The sequence below is a fragment of the Dermacentor andersoni genome, unplaced genomic scaffold (genome assembly GCF_023375885.2).
Source record: "Dermacentor andersoni unplaced genomic scaffold, qqDerAnde1_hic_scaffold ctg00000041.1, whole genome shotgun sequence".
Lineage (NCBI taxonomy): Eukaryota > Metazoa > Arthropoda > Arachnida > Ixodida > Ixodidae > Dermacentor > Dermacentor andersoni.
Genome location: NW_027314754.1, coordinates 954876 through 977981, shown reverse-complemented (window position 1 = coordinate 977981; position 23106 = coordinate 954876). Strand labels below are relative to the sequence as shown.

Sequence of the window (23106 nt, the reverse complement as noted above, 5' to 3'; positions counted from 1 at the left end):
GTTTGCACTGAAATATATCTGCAAAGCCAACAAAATTCAAGTTGGCCATCGTGTGTGAAAAGCAACCGTGATACAATAGACACAATATGCCATTATGTCCAGTCCACGGCATACAGATAATAAACGAGCTTCCTTTACGTCTAACTTGCCTTTAATGTACCGAGTGCTGAACGCTTAACAGACTAACGAACTATTAATTTGTACTAAACATCTAGTCTACACGCTTTCAATTCCTGGCATTATACCGTGCTCTAGAGAATTGAGATTTCTAGAGACAAACTAAACCCTAACCCATGTTTCTAAGCCAGCCATTTGCGACTTAGCAATTCAATGAAAAAACCCAAAGCGGTTATTGCTACTACTTATCTATCTGTACCTAAATTTATTTAGATCGTCTTACAGCTTCAATCACACACATCACGCATTTACTTCTTCCAGAAATTCCCTACGCACTCTTCGCACCTCCCTTTTTTCAGCAAGGACTTCCACGGTAAGAATTCGAAAAGTGACTCTTTTCCTGTGTGTTTTTTTATCTCTGTTCGTGTATCAAATACACATCATAGTTAGCAAGCGAATCAATTGATTTGAACATGGTCAATGCAGGTTTACCAGTGTACGAGTGCTGCCGTACTTCATTTGGAGAAGGTGTGCGGGCAATATTGAGATTTGGCGGGTAATAGGCAATTTATCAACAGTTGCCGTTATGCGCGCCGTGGCAACCAAAGGACAATAATAATATACGCCGTTTCTCGATTACGTCTGTGAAGTCAGAATGGTATTGCACAGATGCAGGTGGATTGAACGTCTTCCTGTCTTGAAGTTAGTATACGCTACAGATGTATATAAAGCCAAAAAAGGGAACAAAATTTGTACAAGCCTCAAAGACTGAATTTTTGATGCACCTCTAGCACAGCTAAATGCAACGAACTTCAATACCGGTCATTTCACGTAGCGTTTAGCGTTTTGCTTGTTTTGGCATGAAGTTGCCATTTCATGACAATGTATTAAGGATTTATTCCTTCGTTATCATCGACTCATTTAGAAAGTCCTTCCGGTTATGTTTGAAACCAACTCGTTTGGTCTTTACATCAGGAACGCTTATGTGATGCCTGATGTACTTGAGCTTTTCGCAGCAGTTTTAATGGGTGAAGTGCTTTTTGATACACAGGCAAGCGTATGTCGTGGCTTCGCCAACATCATAGCAAGATCAGAAAGCTTGGTGCAGAGGGACCTTGGAATAGGCTAGTTACGTAATGGTAAATACAAACATTTCAGCCCTAAGTAGACAAGGACTGTATAGAGACATGTGAAAACAGGACCAGCGCTCACTTTCAATTCTAGGTTCCTGTAGACGATCAGTAGCGCCGTGAAATGACATAAGAAGGAAAAGCCATATCTAGAATTTTACAACCAACATGCCATTGTGCAAATTAGGATCACCAATGTGTCTACCTTACCGTAAACCTAGGGAACCAAAGCAATTTCCTGATGTTACAAAAGCCTCAGAGTGCCCACTGACGGTGCGATATAAATGCCCCTCCATAAATATAGCGTATCGCTAAACCGGTCGGATGCTAATCGCATTAATATCGACAGTCATCGTATGATGAGTTCTGCAATATTCTTTTTTTATGTAGCGGCCCATCAATCAAGCTCGCTAATTTTGTTTCTCTTAGGCGTTCTTCCTCGGCTCTGAGACACAGGTTCCTCCCCCCGTGTTTATTATAATCACGGCCAGTAAACGAGGGAGATCGACTTCATGAAAGGCAATAGGAGACAACCTTAAGAAGAGACGAAGGCGCAATATTGTTTACTAGTACTCTTATATATTGTACATTAGGCGGAACCTTGCACTTCGGTGCACTCGCACAGCTTTGGACAATGTGGGTGACGTTCAGAATCTACCTACGCAATTACTTCTATCTGTAGTGTACATTTAGCCCAGTACACTATAGTTATCGGAAAGAAGAAATGCAATAAAATTATCAATTGACACTTTTAGCGTCTGAGTTCAAGCCTCCAAATGTTAACGTGCATGTGGCCGTTGTAGATGATGCTCATGACGCTATGCAATTGAGACCATCGGTCTGAACTGATTTTTCACTGCGGAAGAGGGTTTTCTTGCTGTATGGCGAACGTGTCCATATGTAATAAAATTACGTCATCGCCAGACAAGGTTACATGACGCCTAATGCTGACCAGGCAGCCCTTTTTAACCATTTGCCCTGCTCACAGGAAGTGAATTTTTTACTGGGATAAACATTTATCAGTGTATTTGCCCTTTCTGCTGGCTAAGGATGCGGAAAAGAACTGCTGAGAAAGCGTACGGATCAAGCGAAGGCCTGTTGCCGCATTCTTGCAAACGCAGCTTATAGTTACAAGGCCAAAATATTTCCTGTGTCAATCTAAGAAGCATCTATTGCCTAGAAGGTAAGCAGCCGACGCGGTGTGAATTAACTCATCTATATGGACACCTGACATTCGTATTGGCTAAGGAGTCCTGCAGTTTTAAAGTGCTGCAAGGAGCTAATCAAAGAACTCTTCCGAACGCACCTGTTGTCACGTCAGTGATTTCTAGCATCTGAAGGCTTAGATTGTGTGGTCAGTGGTAGCGGTGTATTGCGTTTCTCTGCCGCTAATGCTGGGGGTTACAGGCCGCGTATGTCGCCGATATCCGCGGCCCGTCTTTTGTCCAGGCGGGTGGTATTCTGTAAGAGTCCACATAGAAGACTATCTATTTCAAGCGTGGCTGATTGGCTGGGGCCACTCATCTCCTCCTCGGTCGCACAGCTCCATCCAATCAGTACATCAGAAGCGGCCGAAATGGACAGTAATAGGTGGGCTCTCATAAAATAGCCCTCCATATGCACCAAAATTTATCATCCTTCTGTGGTAGCAGACATTTTAATTACCTATTTATTTATTTATTTATTTATTTATTTATTTTCTTATTTATTTATTTATTTGTTTGGTAGCAAAGAAGAGCGCTGGCCAATTATCAGCAGCAACGCAAGGCAGAGGCTCACCACTCCTCGTCGGACTTGTTGATATGACCTCACCGTCAAGTTAGCCACTCCGAAAAACCAGCCAATAGACCTCTTTACAAGTGGCGGTACCTGCAGGGTACCTTGAAAGTATTGCACAACCAATGGGACGATGACACAAACTGATTGATTGAATTTGATTTTCTCTCATGCGAGTGTGGTCAGCCTAGCGGCTGTGGGTAATTTAAGTGTTCTTCCGTACTGGTGTCTTGCCACCCTCCGCAAGCTGTTTTGTCACGCTGCTCTGCGCAAGCCGTGCAACATTATGCGGGAAAGAGAGCAGGAACTGGGTGAGTGATTCTCGAGTTATATGGAAGCCATTCTGGAAATTGCAGGCGAGTGCGACCAAGTTGGAATCGGACATCTTGAAATCAATGTAGGACAGTATTTTGAAGATGCTACTTTCACTAAAGTCTGCAGAATAGCAGACATTACTGTTGTGAAAGCGCCAAATGGCTCATTGAGCGAAAAAGTCGCCGTCTGTCATCTGTAGCAGTGAAACGGCAGGTGAATTCCCACTGCCTGCGACACCGTGTCACGATGGCGCCTCGGCGGAGCAGAGCTGGGGAAAGGGGGCACCTGCTGCCGCAATAGGGCGTCAGATAATGCGTGAAGAGAGAGGGATTAACCGCCACGCCACGTCATCCTCTCTCTCGCTCTCAATAATACCTGTGTTATCCACGCGTTCCTTGTCTGCACAAGCACTCATCTGCTTTCCAACTGCGCCCGGGTTTGGCCAAATGAAAATGCGCCAGGTGTCTCAACGCCCTTGCTTTTCCGAGAGGAGTCAACTCGAAACATTGCTCAGTGTCGTTCAAGCGGACATCAATGCTTTCGCATTGACAACTCAGAAAAAGTGCTTAGGTGTCCTCGGATTTTGATTTCATGCTAAAGTTGTGAAGAATTCCAGATGCCGGAAACTTTGACGCCTCAGCCTCTTTTGCAAGACGAACACCTCACAGAACTGGATGCATTTTCCTATCAGTCAATGCTGCTCGCAGAGACGAAGGTATTTGTGGGTGAGAATGTTGCCCGTGAGCTGTCCTTAGCGCCGTTAGCTGAGCCGCAGCATATACAGCAGCTTTCTTTGAATTTTGTGGTCACGCTCTGCCACGCGTGATTGAACAAGAAATGACCGAAGTTCAGCCTGTGCCACGCCAACAGCTCCCTGTAGCGGTGCCTCTCAGTCAAGCTGAAGTCGTCACCAGACTCCGACCGCTCCGTGCAACTACAGTTCCAGTTCTCACTTACACCGACATCGTATCCGGGCTTTGCCAAAAGGCACTGTTGCGTTGTTGTGCCAGCTGCGTCTATCACCTGGACCTGCCGTCGCAAATTAGTGCCGTGTGACAGATCAACACCCAATACGAGTTGGGTGTGGCTGTGCCGGTCATGCTGCTCGCCTTTGTCAAGCGTTGAATCGCGTCGACACACATGGCATTCTGGGGTGCCGACATGCCACGTTTATTTTACAGCTGTTGCAACCCATCTTTGGCCCTGTCATCCAGTATTCGTCCGATGTCTGTTGCCCGTCGTTCGCATTCTGCGCGCCGCCATTCATCATCAGTGATGCTATCTCGTTCTGTGTCTTGAGAAGATGAGCGCTGTTCGTCGCCCTCTACACGGCAGAGGCTGCTGTGCCGTCGAACCCCAAAAGTCTTCATTGTCGCCTGTCAAATTTAACAGAATTTTGTGATGAAGGTGTGTGCTCAGTCGCTCTCGTGCACACTGGGGTCACCGTCTATTTTATTGACGCGCAACATTATCGCTCGCTTTTCAAAGTCACGACGCCATTTTATAGGTTGGCCCCGCACACAGCAACTGTTCGGCATGTTCACCCTTTAGCGGTGTGTAGAACCATACGGTCATTGAATATGTCGTGTACTCTTTTGAAATAGTTGTCATTTATTTCTCTCATGATGCTATCCACTGTAGGGATTCTATTTTGCACATTAGCGCCGTCTTACATTGCGCACGAGCCGAAGTTGAACTATCCCCAATTTGAAATGGGATCATGGCTCACGTTCCTTTCATTTACACCAAACTACTCATGAACCAAAGAAACTAATATTCCGCGCAACACCTGAGCGCTTCATCCCCGGTGCTGCAGCAATTTCACCGACTGAATCGCTCTATTCTTCCTATCTAGCCTGTTTCCTACTCGGAAAGCTGTTGTGCTACATTACGCTGCCGAAGAAATAACGAAAGGCTGTATTAATATCTTTGTTTCAAATCCGATCCCGTATCACATGACACTGATTCGAGGAGAATTGATTGGTGGTCTGGAAGACACGGACGACATGCAAGTCATTGGCGTGTCGGTTCACATAGCTTATGTCAGCTACTCTACGTTCAGTTCTTTATCTATGCCTTGCACATTGTTCACCGATTTATTTGGTTTCTCCACTGCCGTATGCTCTACACCGGTTAAGTGTTGCCAGACTTTGTGTGTCTTGGAAGAATTTTGTTCTTCTTTTAATATTTAGGCAAACATTTTTCGTCGGAACGTCGACCGTATCGCATCACATCGACACCGGCTTCCACCTCGCCATTTCGACAACGCCCGTATCGCTTATGTGGAACCGACAATCTTCTTATCAATGGGCAAGACAAGGGCCGGCTTCGCCGTCGAGTAATTCGACTATCATTTAATTTGTGGGTGTCTCCTGTTGTCTTTCTTACGAAAACGTACGGCTCTATTCGCTTCTGTCTAGATTACCAGTGCAATAGCAAGATTATTCGCGCGGACATATATGTCATACGCTAAATAGATGACGCCATTGACTAGTTAGAAAGAATTTTTTTTCTTCATTATATTTGCGGTCGCGATATCAGCAAGTGCCAGTGGCAGAAGTGGATCGACCGAAGACAGTATGTGTTACATGCGATTGTTTATAAGAATGTAACGTCATGCCCTTCGCTCCGGATTTCGTACACGCACCTTTAGCTCCTCTAATTTGTCCTGACATTCCTAAGAAACACCGACCTACAACTCCACTCAGCAAATTGCCGCTTTGTGTAGTCAGACAGCTCAAATTACTCTGTCATGTAGTATGGAAGGCCAGAGTCCTGACGAATATAAAGAAACTTCACGTCGCTGATGAATTTTCTAATCCAATGTTCTGAAATTAATGCTGCAATTTCGTTGGACAGGTTCATTGCTGAGACGGTTTATGGGAAATTTCGTTGCCATCATATCACCCTTCAGAAAGCTGCCCGGTGGCAACGGCATGACGTTGTCGTGGGCATCATGGCGCGAGGACGTTTTCAAGAATCTGCGCTGTCTTCATACGTTAGCCCTAACATTGTCACGTAGTAGTGACGGGGAAGAAGGCAGCAAAACTGCGATTATAGAAACTAGCGTTTTCTTGGGCAAACGTGTGGCCAGAAAAACAGGCAACACTCAATGTTAGCTAGCGCCGCCACTCACAGACCATGGCGACGGACGTGGAACGTCTTTTTTGCCGCAGGCGTCAAAAGAACGTGATCTTTTTGGGTGAAGGCAACTTTTGGTGAAGCCTCTTTTGAGTGTTGCCTTCACCCAAAAAGATCAGGGTCTCGTGACGCCTGTGAGTTCTGTGAGTGGCGGTGTTCTGTGAGTGGCGGCGCTGGCTAACACTCCCAGGGTTCTGCTAGGACACATAAATACCCAAGAAAAGTTGATGGGGAAACAGCGCCGTGGTAGCTCAATTGGTAGAGCATATCACGCGAAATGCGATGGTTGTGGGCTCGGTTCCCACCTGCGGCAAGTTGTTTTTTCATCCACTTTTTTTTCTATTAATCTATAGTTTCTTTATTTCATTTATTAAGCACAAGTAATTTCCCCTATGTTGTCCATGGTGTCAGTGTTTGTTGGCTTCGTATGATATGACTAATAAAAATGGGGCCCCTCGGTAAACCCCCTTTCTTCTCGTTCACATATATATATATATATATATATATATATATATATATATATATATACACGCATGCTGCCAGATATTGACCCACCATATTAAAGCTACGAAACCATGGTAGGCTTGGTAAAGAACGCCACCCTTCAAGCGTAGAACCTTGCTTTCATCTAGCAGACAAGGGCGACACTAACCACAGTTTCTACTCTTTCAGTTCGTTAAACTATGGTGGCATCGGTACGACAATTGCTCACGAGCTGGCACACAGCTTGACCTACGCAGGTAAAATATATCTTTCGCCTTGTTTTCTGCAACCAATATGATCCCATTTGATGAATGTTCCACAATGCCAGAGAAGCAGACGCGGTAATAGTGAATGGGCAAGACAAAATGAAGCTTTTTTACCCCTGAAATGCATTATTACTCTTTTCATTTTTCAGTTGTCCACATCAGTGCCCGTTTTTGTCCAGTAATTTCCCAGTCCACAGCCGGGGCCATTATCTACCATGAACGTGCAGTGCTAAATAAACTTGCCCATGGCCTGCGGTATCGGTGGCAATACCGCGGCCGTCTGCTAGTACACTTCTGCAATCTCACGCGACGCCCTCATCCTCCACGATGCTGCCTGCCTTCATTGCGGCTCATTGGCGTCCATCACAAGTGGGCAAAATGTTGTGCATCTGCTCTAGGCGTGAGCTAAGTGATTTAATTTTTCTAATTCAGCCAAATCTGCGAGACCTCTAGGAGAACAAACATTCGCACTTCAATCTTCCCATTTACTGCAATCTTCCTTAACTTTGCTACTTTATAAAATGTTTGATTAAGCTCGCGTCCTTTACTGTACTCATCCTAAGCATCAGCTAGCGGGACGACCGCCTAGGTTATGAGTTCTCCTTTTACACGGACGCCGCAAGATACCGCCACTGCTAGCTTTTCTAGCAGCTTTAGCTGCCTTGCCGGGTTCCTTCAGTAGTTTCAACTGAGTTCTAATGCGCGTATTTGCTTTCTGGTTGATGCAAACATAAAATAGTCATGTTACTCGCTGCGTCGCTTAGCTGCTTCTATGTATTTTGGTAAACAGTATAGATTTTTTTTTTCATATTTTCAACCCACGCTCAGAACCTTCTCTACACAGCGATTGCCGTAATTCCTTATTGAGGCAGACATCTTTGGCGTGAATTCCATATAGTTTTGGTGCAGGCTAAGTAATGCGAAAACAGTATATGGCTCATGAGGCAGTAAATAAGTTTGTGTTGGCGGTGGCGTGGCTACTGCATGATCCGAAAAGGCTACGAACCCTCGACCTTTCGTGGGAGTCGAATCCACGTCCCTTGGTGTTAAGTAAGGCGAAGTTAATTAAGGCTCTCGACCCCGCGACCGCTAATGGAAGCCAAACTCTCGATCTTTGGTGAGAGTCGAGTCTAAGACCTTCGGTGTTAATAGGGCGAAGTTGAATATGCCACACTTAATGAAAGTTGAGTTAATTAAGGCGCACGACGCCATGACCTTTGGTGGGAGTCGAACCCTCGACCTTCGGTGGGATTGAAGATAACGACTTTTGATGTTAATAATGGCACATTTAATTAAGATAGAGTTCTATAAGCATTCTAACCCACAACCTTTGGACGAAGTCGAACCCAGGACATTTCGTGTTCTTTAAGGCGAAGTTAATTAAGCCACATTTAATTATGATACCTATAATTAAGACACTTTCTGTGGAAATCTACGTCCCTAGGAGCTGGCAACAACAACGCCTTCGGAGCAACCAGGCAGCCGCTCCGGCAACCCGGAGCAGAACAGTGATTCCGTCCTCCACTTCGTCATGTCGTGAACTACATGTCCTCACAATTCTGAATATTCGCATGGCACTCCAGTAATCTTAGAGAACGCACCGGTACACGTGCAGTACTCACTTCGTGGCTGCCGACGCAGCGGATCGCGAGACTCGGGACAGCCGCGCCCACATGTGCCATGAGCGTTTATATTCTGGTTCATTGCACCATAGGAAAAGGTGCAGTAGGGCTAACGAAAACCCTATAGCGGCGCTCAGTGGTGTTTCCGAACGCCGAGAGGGCAGCGCGGCTTTCCGTTCGTGCCTCTACAGTATATTGTAGTTAACTATACCAGAATAGGTTTGGTCATGTTGGTAATGGGCAAGAGCTCTATGAGTCAGTAAGCCATCTGTGGCTCTATCTAAGAAAGCCCTGCACTTCCTGGCGTAGACGGCCCGTGGCAGTTTTTCTTCTTTCTCTCTATCGGTTCTTTCCTTTGTAGATTAATATATGTGTGTGTGTGTGTGTGTGTGTGTGTGTGTGTGTGTGTGTGTGTGTGTGTGTGTGTGTGTGTGTGTGTGTGTGTGTGTGTGTGTGTGTGTGTGTGTGTGTGTGTGTGTGTGTGTGTGTGTGTGTGTGTGTGTGTGTGTGTGTGTGTGTGTGTGTGTGTGTGTGTGTGTGTGTGTGTGTGTGTGTGTGTGTGTGTGTGTGTGCGCGCGCGCGCGCGCGAGCGTGCGCGCTCCGGATCCCCAATAAAACCTTAAATGAAAGTCAGCGCTTGTCCTGTCTCGACCTGCCCGTTGTTCTTATTGTGCAATGTGCTCTGTGTACGATCCTAAGCATGCATGTTGTACTTAAAATGGCTTACTAGCTGACATAAAACAATCCACATGTTTATACAAAACGTCCTAGCCACCAATATACATGCACCCACTCAGCACAACTATAAGTGGGTAATACGCTATGAGGAATGGAAGTATTTCTGCTTGTGTTAGAATAAAACACCTTATCAAACACGTTAAAGTTCAGTTATATGAAAATACAGCTTGTCAATAGTGTGCAATTTCATTTTAGGCTTCAATACACCGCGTGTCTAGCGTAACTTGAGCCAAAGGCTTTTTACGATTACGATACGATAGCCGATTACGATAGTTCCTCATGCGAAGTTTCATGGCAGCTGTATACGTGTTTTCATTTCGCGTTATATTGGATGGCGTGGACAATTTGCCTCGTACAGCACGTCGCAAACCGAGCTATGCGCGGCGCCATCATCTCGCTAATCGCCAAGCGTAGGCGCGTTTCACAGCAGCCGCCGCAGACAGACCTCCACTCATGCAGTGCTTTTCTTCCACACAGAACGACGCGCGCTACTGTGGCGCCATCTCGTAGCCATCGTCGCCGCTAAGCTCGTCATGCTCGGCACTACGCCTTAATTCTCACGCTTTCGCCACACCGTACTCCTCCGCTTTTCTCCTCGCACTCTCTTCCCTCTCGCTGTCTTTCACCCGCGCTCCGCGTTCGTTCTTTCATTCTTATGCTGCGCTCGTTTCCTCGGTTATGCCGACGCTCGCCGCAGGAACGGCCGCCTAACAGCTGCCCTCCAAAATGTGCAAATGCTACGTAGCTGGACAGATGAAAGGTAATTTTGCTCGCCGTGCTTTGGAGTTACGTTATTTTTGGCATTCCGCATAATTACACAATGAGTCCGAACTAATGAACCTAAACATTATAATTACATGAAAAGTGCCAATGAGAAAATTGTAGAGCAATTTGAAAAACACACTATACAGCCTTCTGTTGCTCAGTACGTGCTACATAAAAGTGTTTTTTCTACAAAGAAATAAGCCCGCGAATACAGGCAAAGTTCCTAGAGCGGCCAGTCGAGTGGCAATATTTCGTGCATTAGTGGGCTTCTTTCAGACTAGGAAAAACGCATTTACGTTGCACGTATTGAGCAACAGAAAGCTCTGTCAGGAGATTTTGTTAGTGTACAGTTTCCTCATGGACACTTTCATCTAATTATAATATTTGATAAGCTGTATAAATAATTAAGGCTAAATATGTAATTAGGCGGAACGCTGAAAATAGCCTTTGTATCTCTAAGCGACGATAAACACAATTGCCTTGGTACTGTGCAGCTACGTAACATTTGCATATTTTTACCGTTTGGCTCAAGTTACGTGGGATGCTCTTATGGTCCTTGCGCCTTCAAACCCCAAATATCAACCTCATCATGAACACCCTCCATATCATCATCATCATCATCTTGGCTACGCCCACTGCAGGGCAAAGACCTCTCCCATACTTCTCCAACTACCCCGGTCGTGTGCTAATTGTGGCCACGTTGTCCCTGCAAACTTCCTAATCTCATCCGCCCACCTAACTTTCTGCCATCCCCTGCTACGCTTTCCTTTTCTTGGAATCCAGTCCGTAACCCTTAATGACCATCGGTTATCTTCCCTCATCATTACATGCCCTGCCCATGCCCATTTCGTTTTCTTGATTTTTACTAAGATGCAATTAACTCGCGTTTGTTCCCTCACCCAACCTGCTTTCTTCTTCTCCCTTAATGTAACACACATCATTCTTTCCATAGCTCGTTGCATCTTCCTCAATTTAAGTAGAACCCTTTTCGTAAGCCTCCAGATTTCTGCCCCGTACGTGAGTACCGCTAAGACACAGCTGTTATACACTTTTCTCTTGAGGGATAATGGCCACCTGATGTTCATGATCTGAGAATGCCTGCCAAGCGCACCCCAGCCCATTCTTATTCTTCTGTTTATTTCAGACTCATCAACCGGATCCGCGGTCACTACCTCCCTAGGTAGATGTATTCCCCTACCACTTCCATTGCCCCAATAACTATCGTAAACTGCTGTTCTCTTCCGAGACTGTTAAACATTACTTTAATTGCTGCAGATTAATTTTTAGACCTACCCTGCTGCTTTTCCTGTCCAGGTCAGTGAGTACGAATTGAAATTGCTCCCCTGAGTTACTAAGCAAAGCAATAGCATAGGCGAATCGCAACTTGCTAAGGTATTCTCCACAAACTCTAATCCCCAGTTCTTCCCAATCCAGGTCTCTGAATACCTCCTATAAACACGCCGTAAAAATAAGTGGAGAGATCGTATCTCCCTGCCTGACGCCCTTCTTTATTAGGATTTTCTTGCTTTGTTTATGGAGGACTACGGTGGCTGTGGAGCCGCTATAGATATATTTCAGTATTTTTACATATGGCTCATCTACACCCTCATCCCGTAATACGTGCATGACTGCTGAGGTTTCAACTGAATCAAACGCTTTCTCGTAATCAATCAAATCTGTATATAAGGGTTGGCTATTTCCGCTCATTTCTTTATCACCTGATTGATAGTGTTAATATGGTCTATTGTTGAGTAGCCTTTACGAAATCCTACTTGGTCTTTTGGTTGACAGAAGTCTAAGGTTTTCCTGATTCAATTGGCGATTACCTTAGTAAATAATTTGTAGGCAACAGACAGTAAGCTGATCGGTCTATTATTTTTCAAGTCTTAGGCGTCCCCTTTCTTATGGATTAAGAATATCTGGGCGTTCTTCCAAGATTCCGGCAGGCTCGAGGTCGTGAGGCATTGCGTATACAGGGTGGCAAGTTTTTCTAGAACAATCTGCCCACCATCCTTCAACAAATCTGCTGCTACCTGAACTTCCCCAATTTCCCTCCCCCTTTGCATAGCTCATAAGGCTTTCTTTACTTTTTCCGGCGTTACTTGTTGGATGTCAAATTCCTCTAGACTATTCCTTCTTCCATTATCGTTGTGGGCGCCACTGGTACTGTATAAATCTATATAGAACTCCTCAGCTACTTGAACTATCTTATCCATATTAGTAATGATATTGCCGGCTTACTCTCTTAACGCATGCATCTAATTCTTGCCTATTCCTAGTTTCTTCTTCACTGCTTTTAGGCTTCCTCCGTTCCTGAGAGGATGCTCAATTCTATCCATTGTATACTTCCTTATGTCAGCTGTCTTACGCTTGTTGATTAACTTGGAAAGTTCTGCCAGTTGTATTCAAGCTGTAGGGTTGGAAGCTTTCATACATTGTCGTTTCTTGATCAGATATTTCGTCTCCTGCGATAGCTTACTGGTATCCTGTCTAACAAGGTTACCACCGACTTCTATTGCACACTCCTTAATGGTGCCCTTAAGATTATCGTTGATTGCTTCAATACCAAGGTCCTCTTCCTGAGTTAAAATCGAATACCTGTTCTGTAGCTTGATCCGGAATTCCTCTATTTTCCCTCTTACCGCTAACTCATTGATCGGCTTTTTATGTAGCAGTTTCTTCCGTTCCCTCCTCAAGTCAAGGCTAATTCTGTATCTTACCATCCTGTGGTCATTGCAGCGCATCTTGCCGAGCACGCCCACATCTTGTATGATGCCAGGGTTAGAGCAGAGTATGAAGTCTATTTCATTTCTAGTCTCGCAGTTAGGGCTCCTCCACGTCCTTTTTCGGTTATTCGCTTGCGGAAGAAGGTATTCATCATCCGCAAATTATTCCATCTGCAAACTCGATTAATAACTCTACCCTGCTACTACTATAACCTATGCCATATTCCCCCACTGACTTGTCTCCAGCCTGCTTCTTGCCTACCCTGGTATTGAAGTCGCCCATCAATATAGTGTAATGTGTTTTGTCTTTACCCATTGCCGATTCCACGTTTTCATAGAAGCTTTCGACATGCATAAACGTGAAAATTAACATATTCACGTATGGATTACCTTAGGATCTATTCTTTGCTCTAGGTACCTTGAAAACCCTAAAGGATAAATATGAAAAGCTCATAAAAGATTCCTTGGCATTGTTTAAGAACAAAACTTCTTGCTTCGAGAAAGAATACAAACTGTTCAACAAACGACTGCTTGTGGTAAGAACCTCATGGTATTCTTGTTGAATAAACATCGGCAAATTCGAAGATGTGTATTACTAATTCGCAATATTTTAGTAACGATAAACATTTCTGTGCATCTTACATTAAAAGTAACGCGCCTTTTGGCGGTTGTCGATTCTGCTCGCCAGAAATTATGGGCATGTGCTTATGAAATTGCACACCTTTCTTAAAGTATCCGTGAAAAATTGTTTAAAGATATATTTACCTTCATGTATTCGAATATAGAAATTAATATATAATAGACGTAATTTAATCGTAAAATCGCCGTTATTTATAGTATTCACTTGAAAGATGATAATTGATTTGATTTCGTTAGAGCGCTCATAAATTAATTGATAATTAATACCTTAATGTTTGCATTTACCTGTGGTAGATGTCGACACGTGAAAGGTAGCCCTTGTAGTGGGTTCGTCCTCCCCGTCTCATAAGACACCACGTAGCATAACGAATGCGACAAGTTGCCTCGTTATAAAACTTGATTTTCTTGATTGAAATAAATTTAGACGCATTTTAAGGTGCTCCCGTTGTGTGATATCACGAACATTCATAATGTAAAACAAATTTGTTTTAGGAACTTGACGTGAATTACAACGAAAATACGAGTGCTGAAGCAGACGTAAGTATTTATTACTTATGCATTTGACATTATGATGTGTACACTTATTGAACACTTTGCAAGAAGGCAACTAGGTGCCTAATTACAGGTGTCTACAACAGCAGTTTTCAATTCTGCAGGCATAGTGATATCCTGTATTAGGTAACCGAATGCCCGCAGAAAAGGTGTGCTACGAAAGAAATATTAAATTATGACGTTTAGCATTAACCAATCGGGGAACACAACGGACATTATAAGGTTGAGCATCATTAATTTTCGCCAAGTAATGAATATCCAGCGTACAAACAACATATACAACTGTTTTTACGTGCTGTCAACAGGAATGTGCTCGCAGCTGCCGTGGCCTAATGCTAAACAGCAGATCTCTTAGCCACTAAACCACCATGCCGGGAATAAAATCTACCCTGTCATCCCCTCCCCCCCCCCTCCCTACAATCGCCCGTACAATTCTCGGCTACAAATGTTGCCAATATAGATTCCTTTGTCGAAAAAGAAATTTCGATGCATATTAAGGCATATTTTTATTGCTTCCATTCTCAATTTTCTTAGCTTGCAACACTTTATCTATCGTGCGCTATAATATACAGGCTATGATTTGGCTGATAGATTGTAACATCAACAGTTTCACGAAATATCCCGCGTTTCAGATACTATTATCGTGTGCGCATGCTTTCTCTAAACATTATTGTTTTATTACGATTGTAATTATGTGGACACTCTAGGCAAATTTCTGTCGTCGTCGTCGGCGTCGACATCAACGTGATCTTCTGCATAAATACCAAGCGCGATAACATTGCTGCAGCGGGCCTTATGCTGCAGGTGCGAGCAAAAGCTTGCGAGGGTGAGCGGCGAAGTGCAGTGCCTTGATGCGCCGGTGTCTTCTCGCGCTCGCAAGGGAGGAAGGCGGGAAGGGAGCGCGCCGTCTTCTCACGTGCGCACGGGCAAGGGGGAGGGCGTGATGGGGGTAGACTTGTGAGCATCTCCCCTTCCAGTGCAGCTATGGAGGCCGCGCGCGTCGTATCGCAGGTAATCTTGGCTCGGGTCGAAGGCTAGCCTGGGCGTTGACATCTCGCGCACGTGCTTCGCGTTGAAGTGAGAGGCAGCACGAAGGGGAATTCGCTCACCGCTGTTGCCACTTTTCATCACGCCAACGTTTGGGCAGCGAGTGTTCCTGTTCATCGAGTGAGATTTGTTCGTGCTTGCGTGATGCCATTCTTCATCACGTCAGCGTGCTGACAGCGAGTGTTCCTGGTCACCGAGTGAGATTTGTTCGTGCTTGCGTGTGTGACACTTTTCATCCCGCCAGCGTGCTGAACAGCGAGTGTTCCTGGTCACCGAGGGAGATGAGTTCGTGTTTGCCTGTGCGCGCGTGGCACGTGCTTGTCAGTAGAGTTACTAAGGGAATCTTTGCAGCAGTTTATGCAGCTGATAAAAGGACTAGGCTTACGTCATACAACTATCTAATAGTTTGCTATCGCAATGAATGCTTCGCCTTTCGGGCGGAAATTTGACTTTTTCCGTTCGTCGAACACTGCTGTGACCTTGCATGTTTCATTGCTTTTGAAAAACTTTGCTAAGCTGCCTCAACATGTAAAAGCCAACTGATTTATTATTCATTTTTGTTTTGATGTGAAAGCATCAGATGGCCCAATGAGCGAGAAAGCCGGCGTCGGTAGTAGCTAAACGGCAGCTAAATTCCCATTGGATGCGACGTCACGTCACGTGCACGGAGCAAATACTGCGACGGGACCGCGCGGGGCGAGACCGATTGTCGTCGTCGAGGCAGTCACGTGACGGGCGCGTGGGGGTGCCGCCGTCTCGCTCTCGAAAGCCGGCGAGCAGTCTGTATTTCTTAACCCCAGACCACACGTACGCTTGCGGACGTGCGCGAGCTCACGTTCAGGTGCCTACGCATGCGCAAATGGTGCGGCATGGCTCGTACGCGTCGAAACTCTGCGTGATCTCGGGGAACAGCTCCTCTCTGTTACTGTGCGCTTGGGTTGCCTCGCATCGGTGGGCCTGGCTACGCCGCTACGGCGCGGAATTTTCATCTCTCAGTGAAAGTACATTTATATCGGGCAAGTGCTTCTTCTTTCCTTTTTGCGTTGATCTAACAGCTATAAACATATAACAATTACGTTTATGGATATTCAAGCATTTTGAAACACTGTCGATGACAAAGTACGAAGCGGCGCCTGCCAAGGCATCTGTGAGTGAGCCCAGTAAGCGCGCTGTCGCGCTATACGCCTAGCGCACCGCCTATATAGGCACCACTGATGGCCACCTAGCGGGCGCTTCCAACAATACGCGCGGGAGCAGTAGCAGATGACAACCCTTTGCAGCAATGATGGCTGAATTTCGCTGCTAGGATTTCTCTTTTGTTCGGGTGCCAGACTGCTTCTTCTGCGGCGTCAGCTGCAGGGAAGACGCTGAACTCTGTGGGAGCGGGTATGAACACAATGTTACCGGTGTTTGGGACAACATGATCCACATACGTGCCAGGTGCGACCCGCTGACAAACGCCATGAACCCCATTTACATGAAGTGGAGCTCATGTTAACTAGCCGATAAATTTTGTTGAGTAATGCGATGTCTCGATCGTTTTTTAATTATACCCTTACCGTAATGCTGCTTTTGTACACCAATAATAAGCACCCGTCGTTAGTGCAGACTTATATCAAGCAAATCCATACGGTGCGATGTCTGCATATGCCGTTCTGATTTTTCTGCCGATGAATACATGTCACATCAGCGAATAAGTGCAGTCAAAGTCGCTTCAAAAAGAGTAATTGCGAATTTATTAATGAAAACGCGTACACTAGTCAAGGAAGTCACGAAACGCACGGGTTAATAAAAGCGCGTGTTAGTGCTGTACCGCCGATGCAATTCTGCTTCATACGCCGATGAACTCCCGTTCCCGCTGTAGTTTCTGCAATATTGATTTCCCCAAGGGAGCTGCTTGGAAACGTACAAAGCTAAAGTCTGACTAACTTTTCAGTACTTTCTTTTATTCTGACTAGAGAGAGGTGCCACATGATATATTAAAGGCAGAGCAGCGCCAGTCAAAGTAGATCAGCGCTGGCGGCCAGGCCGCATTTAGTCCTCTGCGGTGTAAGCGTAATAAGAAAAAATTAAGTTGAATATAAAATTCACATGCAAGAAGGGACTACGCTGTGAAACAAACAAATCACTCGGCGTGTTATGCCTGCTCCGACAGCACCGAGGTGTGATGACATCCCAAACGTGACACAAACTTTTCAGCGAAAAATGGAACAAAAATACCATATGCAGCAACTATTAGCAATTCTCGCCCTAAGCTACCTATTTTCTAAACACATTTCTCAAGAAACCACAATATCAAAGATGCCCTCGGACGAAATGAATAAAGCTGTTAAAGAATCACTTGCTTGGTATCATTCCGATAAGGCACAGCGTGATTTATACTCTTTGCAAACGAGGCTGGGTGAAAACCTCGCAGCTCAAAAGAACCAACAAGAGTAATGCATGAAGCAACTAGCGACAGCTAAACATGTGCGAAGCCAGGCATAAAATAGATGTAAAAACATGAATTGCATGACAGCTGCTGCGAGGATTTACCGGGCCGCATAAAACCAACAATTTCACTTCGTGCAAACTTCAGTAGCTTTAACATGCAACACAATGCGCTCGTGTAGTCGTGCTGCCTAGATAGCGCAACGCGGTAAAGAAGCGAAAAACAATATAAGCTGCAAACGGAATTCCGAACCTTAGCTAAATGCCTTTAAACCGCATGCTGCACTGCAGACCTATGATCAAGTGGAAAAAAACACCGACGCGACAAAGGAAAGCATGTGACAGTAAATTTCCCGACGAGCGACAATTCATTGCTACCGTTGCTCCCATTGATGAGGCTTTGCGGGGATGATTAGAACCGTATGGCCGGCATGTTTTCGCCGGTATTCGAGCGCCCCACCCTGCAACACTTCTTCTTCGACATTCCTTGAAGCTTTGGCCATCCCACACATGCGAAGGGTATTGCCTATTTCACTCTCAAAACGCGAATACGACAGAGAAGCACCATCAACACCACATCAAACTACGGCGCGCGGCTGGCTACTCTCCCGTGTGTTCTGTGCAAAGCCGCCAGCGGACGCGAGCTTGCCCGCGTCCGCAAGCGTACATGTTGCCTCGGCTTTTCTCTGTCACCCCTCTGGGTTTAGCTGCGGCGTGCGCCCGCTGGCCTTTGCGCCAACTCCTACTTCCTCAGTCTGCTACTGCTAGTTCCCCACAGGAGGTCGGTGACATGTAGCGTCCTTGATTCCTCGGCAATATCCTACGAATGATTCCGATCTACAGCCAACATGCTAACATATAAAGTGTACAAAAAAGATTACCCGCATCAGTTTAATCGCAAACTCGATAACCTACCCCGTAGCAAAACTGTAAATCATTAATCGCAACGCAAAACTTGAAGGACGTCTCAGTGGCATTAAAGTGGACATTAGTGCTGTCGCATCCACAACTCATAAGAAGCGCTTAGGTGCCCTCAGACTTATTTCTTTAAAGGCGACACACAAGGCGTGGGTTTGTACAAAAGAAAGTATTGGAAACGCGTTTGCTAGTCACCGGCGTTTGGGAGCGACCATTAGCGTAGGACACGGACTCACAACCCGAGCGGCATTCACGATCAAAGGCGCGGAAGAGGAGAACCCACTAGAAAGTGCGGGAGATTACGACCGTTAAAATATCGTTCCAATCCTTCTCCAAAATTGCCCCCGGGAACGAAAAGGGAGCCACCCGGCGACCTAACAGCTTGTCACTATGAGAAGGTCATAGTGGTCTTGAGGCGGTCGACGTCGACAATGTCTCGTACACGACGGTGCATGCCCGAAGACGGGTCAACGGGCTCGATCACGTAGTTGACCGGAGATGTGATTTCGATGACGCGGTAGTGGCCTTTATACTTGGGCAGTAGTTTCGCCGATAGCCTAGGTGCAGTGGAAGGAACCGAGAGCCACACAAGCGCTCCGGAGAGGAAAGTGGGAGCAGAAGTGGTGTCACTGTGTACACTCTTCTGGCGCTATTGGTCATTTGAAGTAAAGGCCCGCGCGACATCGCAACACTCTTCGGCATGTCTGGCTGTGGCAGAAATAGGCTTTCTACAGAAGGATTGTGTCGATTGTATGCGACGGGTGCCGGCCGTAAAATAAGAAGGGTGAAAAGCCAATGGTGCTCTGAGTGGCGGTATTGCAGGCGTAGGTTGCGAAGGGCAGAGTAGCATCCAAATGTGTGCGGTGGGAGGCTACGTGCATTGCGAGCATGTCGCCAAGCGTACGGTTCCCCGCAGGGGCGTCTGCGTCAGCAGGCGTTTGGTGTGTTGCGACACCACGTACCCGAGCACATGAGGGTTGGACCCTCCCGCGTGTAACCGTGCGCGGCTTAGCCGTGTCCGGGGAAAGGGGGATCCTGGGGGTTGAGCCGATGCCGGGTGTTTGGACCTTTAAGGCCCCCCGGCGGAGGCAACACACCTCTTCGGCCTCTGCTTCACATAGACGGCACCCCCGGACTGACCCACCCGGGGGAAATCGGTAGTTGCCTTTTCCTTTCTCTTTCTCCCTCAAATCTTCGTCTTTCTCTCACTTTTAATCTTTCCTGTCCTCTCTTTATTTTCGTATTACTTCCGGCTTCGTAGGCGGCGAGGGTTAACCTTGTGCACTATATCCAGTCTTGGGTATATGTATTCGGTTATAGCGGGGCTGTACCGCTGGCGTGCGCAGAACTGAATATCTCCGTCCTGTGTCGTCCCCCTGGTTGGGCTCCATGGTGGGCGGCGGCCATCCCTGCCGAAAAAAACCATACTCCTAATGGCCACTTCTTTTCCCCGACTACCTGATCGCCCTCAGAAATGAGGGCGCACCGAAGATATTTTCCAATTTCTTGGGAACAAGCAGCCAAACTTCCCCCGATTTCATGTAATTCATTCAAACAATCCTGAAAAGACCATGAGAATGATTTTTCCTTTCCTCGTATCTAAATATCTAACTGAAACTCTTGGTACAGGCTATAAAGCAACGAAAATGGCTAGCGGCGATCTTCTTCTGGAACTCCGCAATCCGAAACAGCTTGAAAATCTTTCTAAAGTTCAGTCATTTGGGGAAATCTCAGTAACAGTAACCTCACACCGAACTATGAACACCAGCCGTGGCGTTGTTTCTGACGACGATCTGATGGAGCTCACAGAAGCCGAACTGTTGGAAGGCTGGAGTGAGCAAAACGTAATCAATGTTAAAAGAATTATGCTAAGGCGCGACGGCAAGGAGATAAAAACCAAGCATCTTGTTTTGACTTTCTCCTCAAGCATTCTGCCTGAGACACTCGAGGCCGGCTATGTAATGCTACGGGTCAGACCGTACGTTCCAAATCCTCTCCGCTGCTTCAAATGCCAGCGTTTCGGCCACAGCTCCTAGAACTGCCGAGGCCGGCAGACATGTGCAAAATGTAGTTCCCGTGACCATGCCTCTGAAACGTGCGAAAAGGCTCCACACTGCGTGATTTGTGATGGCGAGCATGCCGCATACTCGCGGTCATGCCCGTCTTGGAAGAAAGAAAAAGAAATAGTCACAATCAAAGTAAAAGAAAACATATCATTCAAAGAGGCACGCAGGCGGGTTGCATACCTTCCTAAGGCCAGCTTTGCCGAAGTGGCGCGTCAGGGGGCAGCGTCACAACGGCCTCCGGCGGCTGTCCGACCCACAAGCCGTGAGTCGGCAGTCACGCCATCTGCCCCCGCGGCGGTGTCAGCTAGCGCTGCTCCGTCAACCCAGCAGACGGGGCCACCGACCCCGAAGGTGGGCGCAGCCGAGGCCCCTTCCAGCGCTGGCAACAGCCGGCGCAGCCAAATCCCTCAGGGAGCCCCATCGACCTCCTGGCTGGTGGGCGCAGGGGTCTTGCCCTCCAAGGCGAGACTTTCCCGGGAACCTTCTCGCTCGCAAGAGCACGTGTCCGGCGCCTCACAAGAGGCAATGGACACAACATCTATCCTTAAGGCGCACCAAGCGCCTAAGGAGCGGCGAGGCTCCCTCGAACGCTTCAAATAGAGTAAAACCCTGGTTACAGGGCCTCGAAAGAGCTCTGGAACCTAAGCTCTGAAATCTCTGTAGTTAATACTTCTGTTTCCGTATACACAGCGCTTATTTACTACCAATATGGATACACCAATAATTCAATGGAACGTCAGAGGACTTCTCAGGAACCTTGATGACGTGCAAGAGCTTATCTAAAAACACAATCCAAAAGTGCTGTGTCTACAGGAAACACGCTTAAAACCACAACACACAAACTTTCTCCGACCGTATGTCACGTTTCGCAAAGATCGCGATGATGCTGTCGTATCATCAGGCGGTGTTGCCATTTTGGTTCATAAAAGTATCTCCTGTCAGCGTTTACAGCTACAAACGCCCCTTAAAGCAGTGGCGGTTCGAGCTGTTCTTTTAAACAAACTCGTCACCATTTGCTCGCTTTATGTAGCCCCACACTTCAATTTAAACAAACATGAATTTCAGTCATTTATAGACGAATTGCCAGAACCTTATCTTGTCCTTGGCGATTTCAATGCGCACAGTTCCCTGTGGGGCGATTCTCGTACAGACGCACGAGGTCGTCTTGTTGAACAGTTCCTTTTTTATTCAGGTGCGTGCTTGCTGAATAAGAAGGAACCCACGTATTACTCCCTAGCAAACAGAACCTTTTCATCAATTGACCTCAGCCTAGTTTCCCCGTGTATACTACCTGAATTCGAATGGGAAGTTATGAACAATCCTTACGGGAGCGAACACTTCGCCATACTGATAAGAACATCTAAAGAAAACGAATATCCTCCACAAGCTCCTAGGTGGAAGATAGACACAGCCGACTGGCAAAAATTTCGAACTCTCTCTAGCATCTCATGGGCTGACCTGTCTTCTTTAGAAATTGATGCTGCTGTGGATTATCTTACAGCATTCATAATAGATGCCGCATCAAAATGCATATCCGAAGTAAGTGGTTTTGCATGCAAACCGCGTGTACCGTGGTGGAACAGCGAATGTCGGACTGCCCGTAAGAATCAGAACAAGGCGTGGGGGTTGCTGCGAGCTTCTCCCACCGCTGAGAATCTTGTCAACTTTAAAAAAATAAAATCCCAAGGTAGGAGAACCCACCGACAGGCCAGGAGAGAAAGTTGGCACAAGTTTTTATCGAGTATTAACTCGTTTAGAGATGAGGCCAAAGCCTGGAACAGGGTTATTAGGATTAGAGGGCGGCAAACATATTCACTTCCTCTAGTGAATACACAGGGCGATACACTGAAAGATCAGGCCGACTCACTTGGGGAGCACTTTGAGAGTGTATCAAGCTCAAATCATTATTCGCAATCCTTCCTGAAATATAAACAAATAGAAGAATGCAAGCCACTCATCAATAAATGCCGACAGAATGAACCGTACAATTGCCCTTTTAGTGCTGCCGAGTTGAAAGCTGCCTTGAGCGCACGCAAGAGTTCCGCACCAGGATCTGATAGAATCATTTATGAAAGGCTCAAAAACTTACACAATGACACGCAACTTACACTACTCACACTTTTCAACACCATCTGGAATGCAGGGTACCTCCCAACCGCGTGGAAGGAAGCCATTGTGGTCCCTGTTTTGAAACAAGGCAAAGACCCTTCCTCAGTGGCAAGTTACCGCCCGATAGCCCTCACAAGTTGCATTTGTAAGGTGTTTGAAAAAATGATAAATCGGCGACTCACTCATTTCCTTCAACAGAGCAAAATGCTTGATCCTTATCAGTGCGGCTTCCGAGAAGGGCGCTCTACAACCGATCATCTCGTACG

The 23106-nt window shown here is 46.3% G+C and overlaps 1 protein-coding gene across 1 annotated transcript in view; it reads left to right on the top strand.

Annotated features, from left to right (window-relative positions):
- The window catches only part of LOC126531192 (membrane metallo-endopeptidase-like 1), a 103905-nt gene that overhangs the window by 15654 nt on the left and 65145 nt on the right, over nt 1-23106 (top strand). Inside the window, exons 5-8 of the mRNA XM_072285759.1 lie at nt 439-490; nt 7152-7219; nt 13494-13615; nt 14211-14255. Coding sequence (XP_072141860.1) covers nt 439-490; nt 7152-7219; nt 13494-13615; nt 14211-14255 — 287 coding nt within the window. The remainder of the gene's footprint in view (nt 1-438; nt 491-7151; nt 7220-13493; nt 13616-14210; nt 14256-23106) is intronic.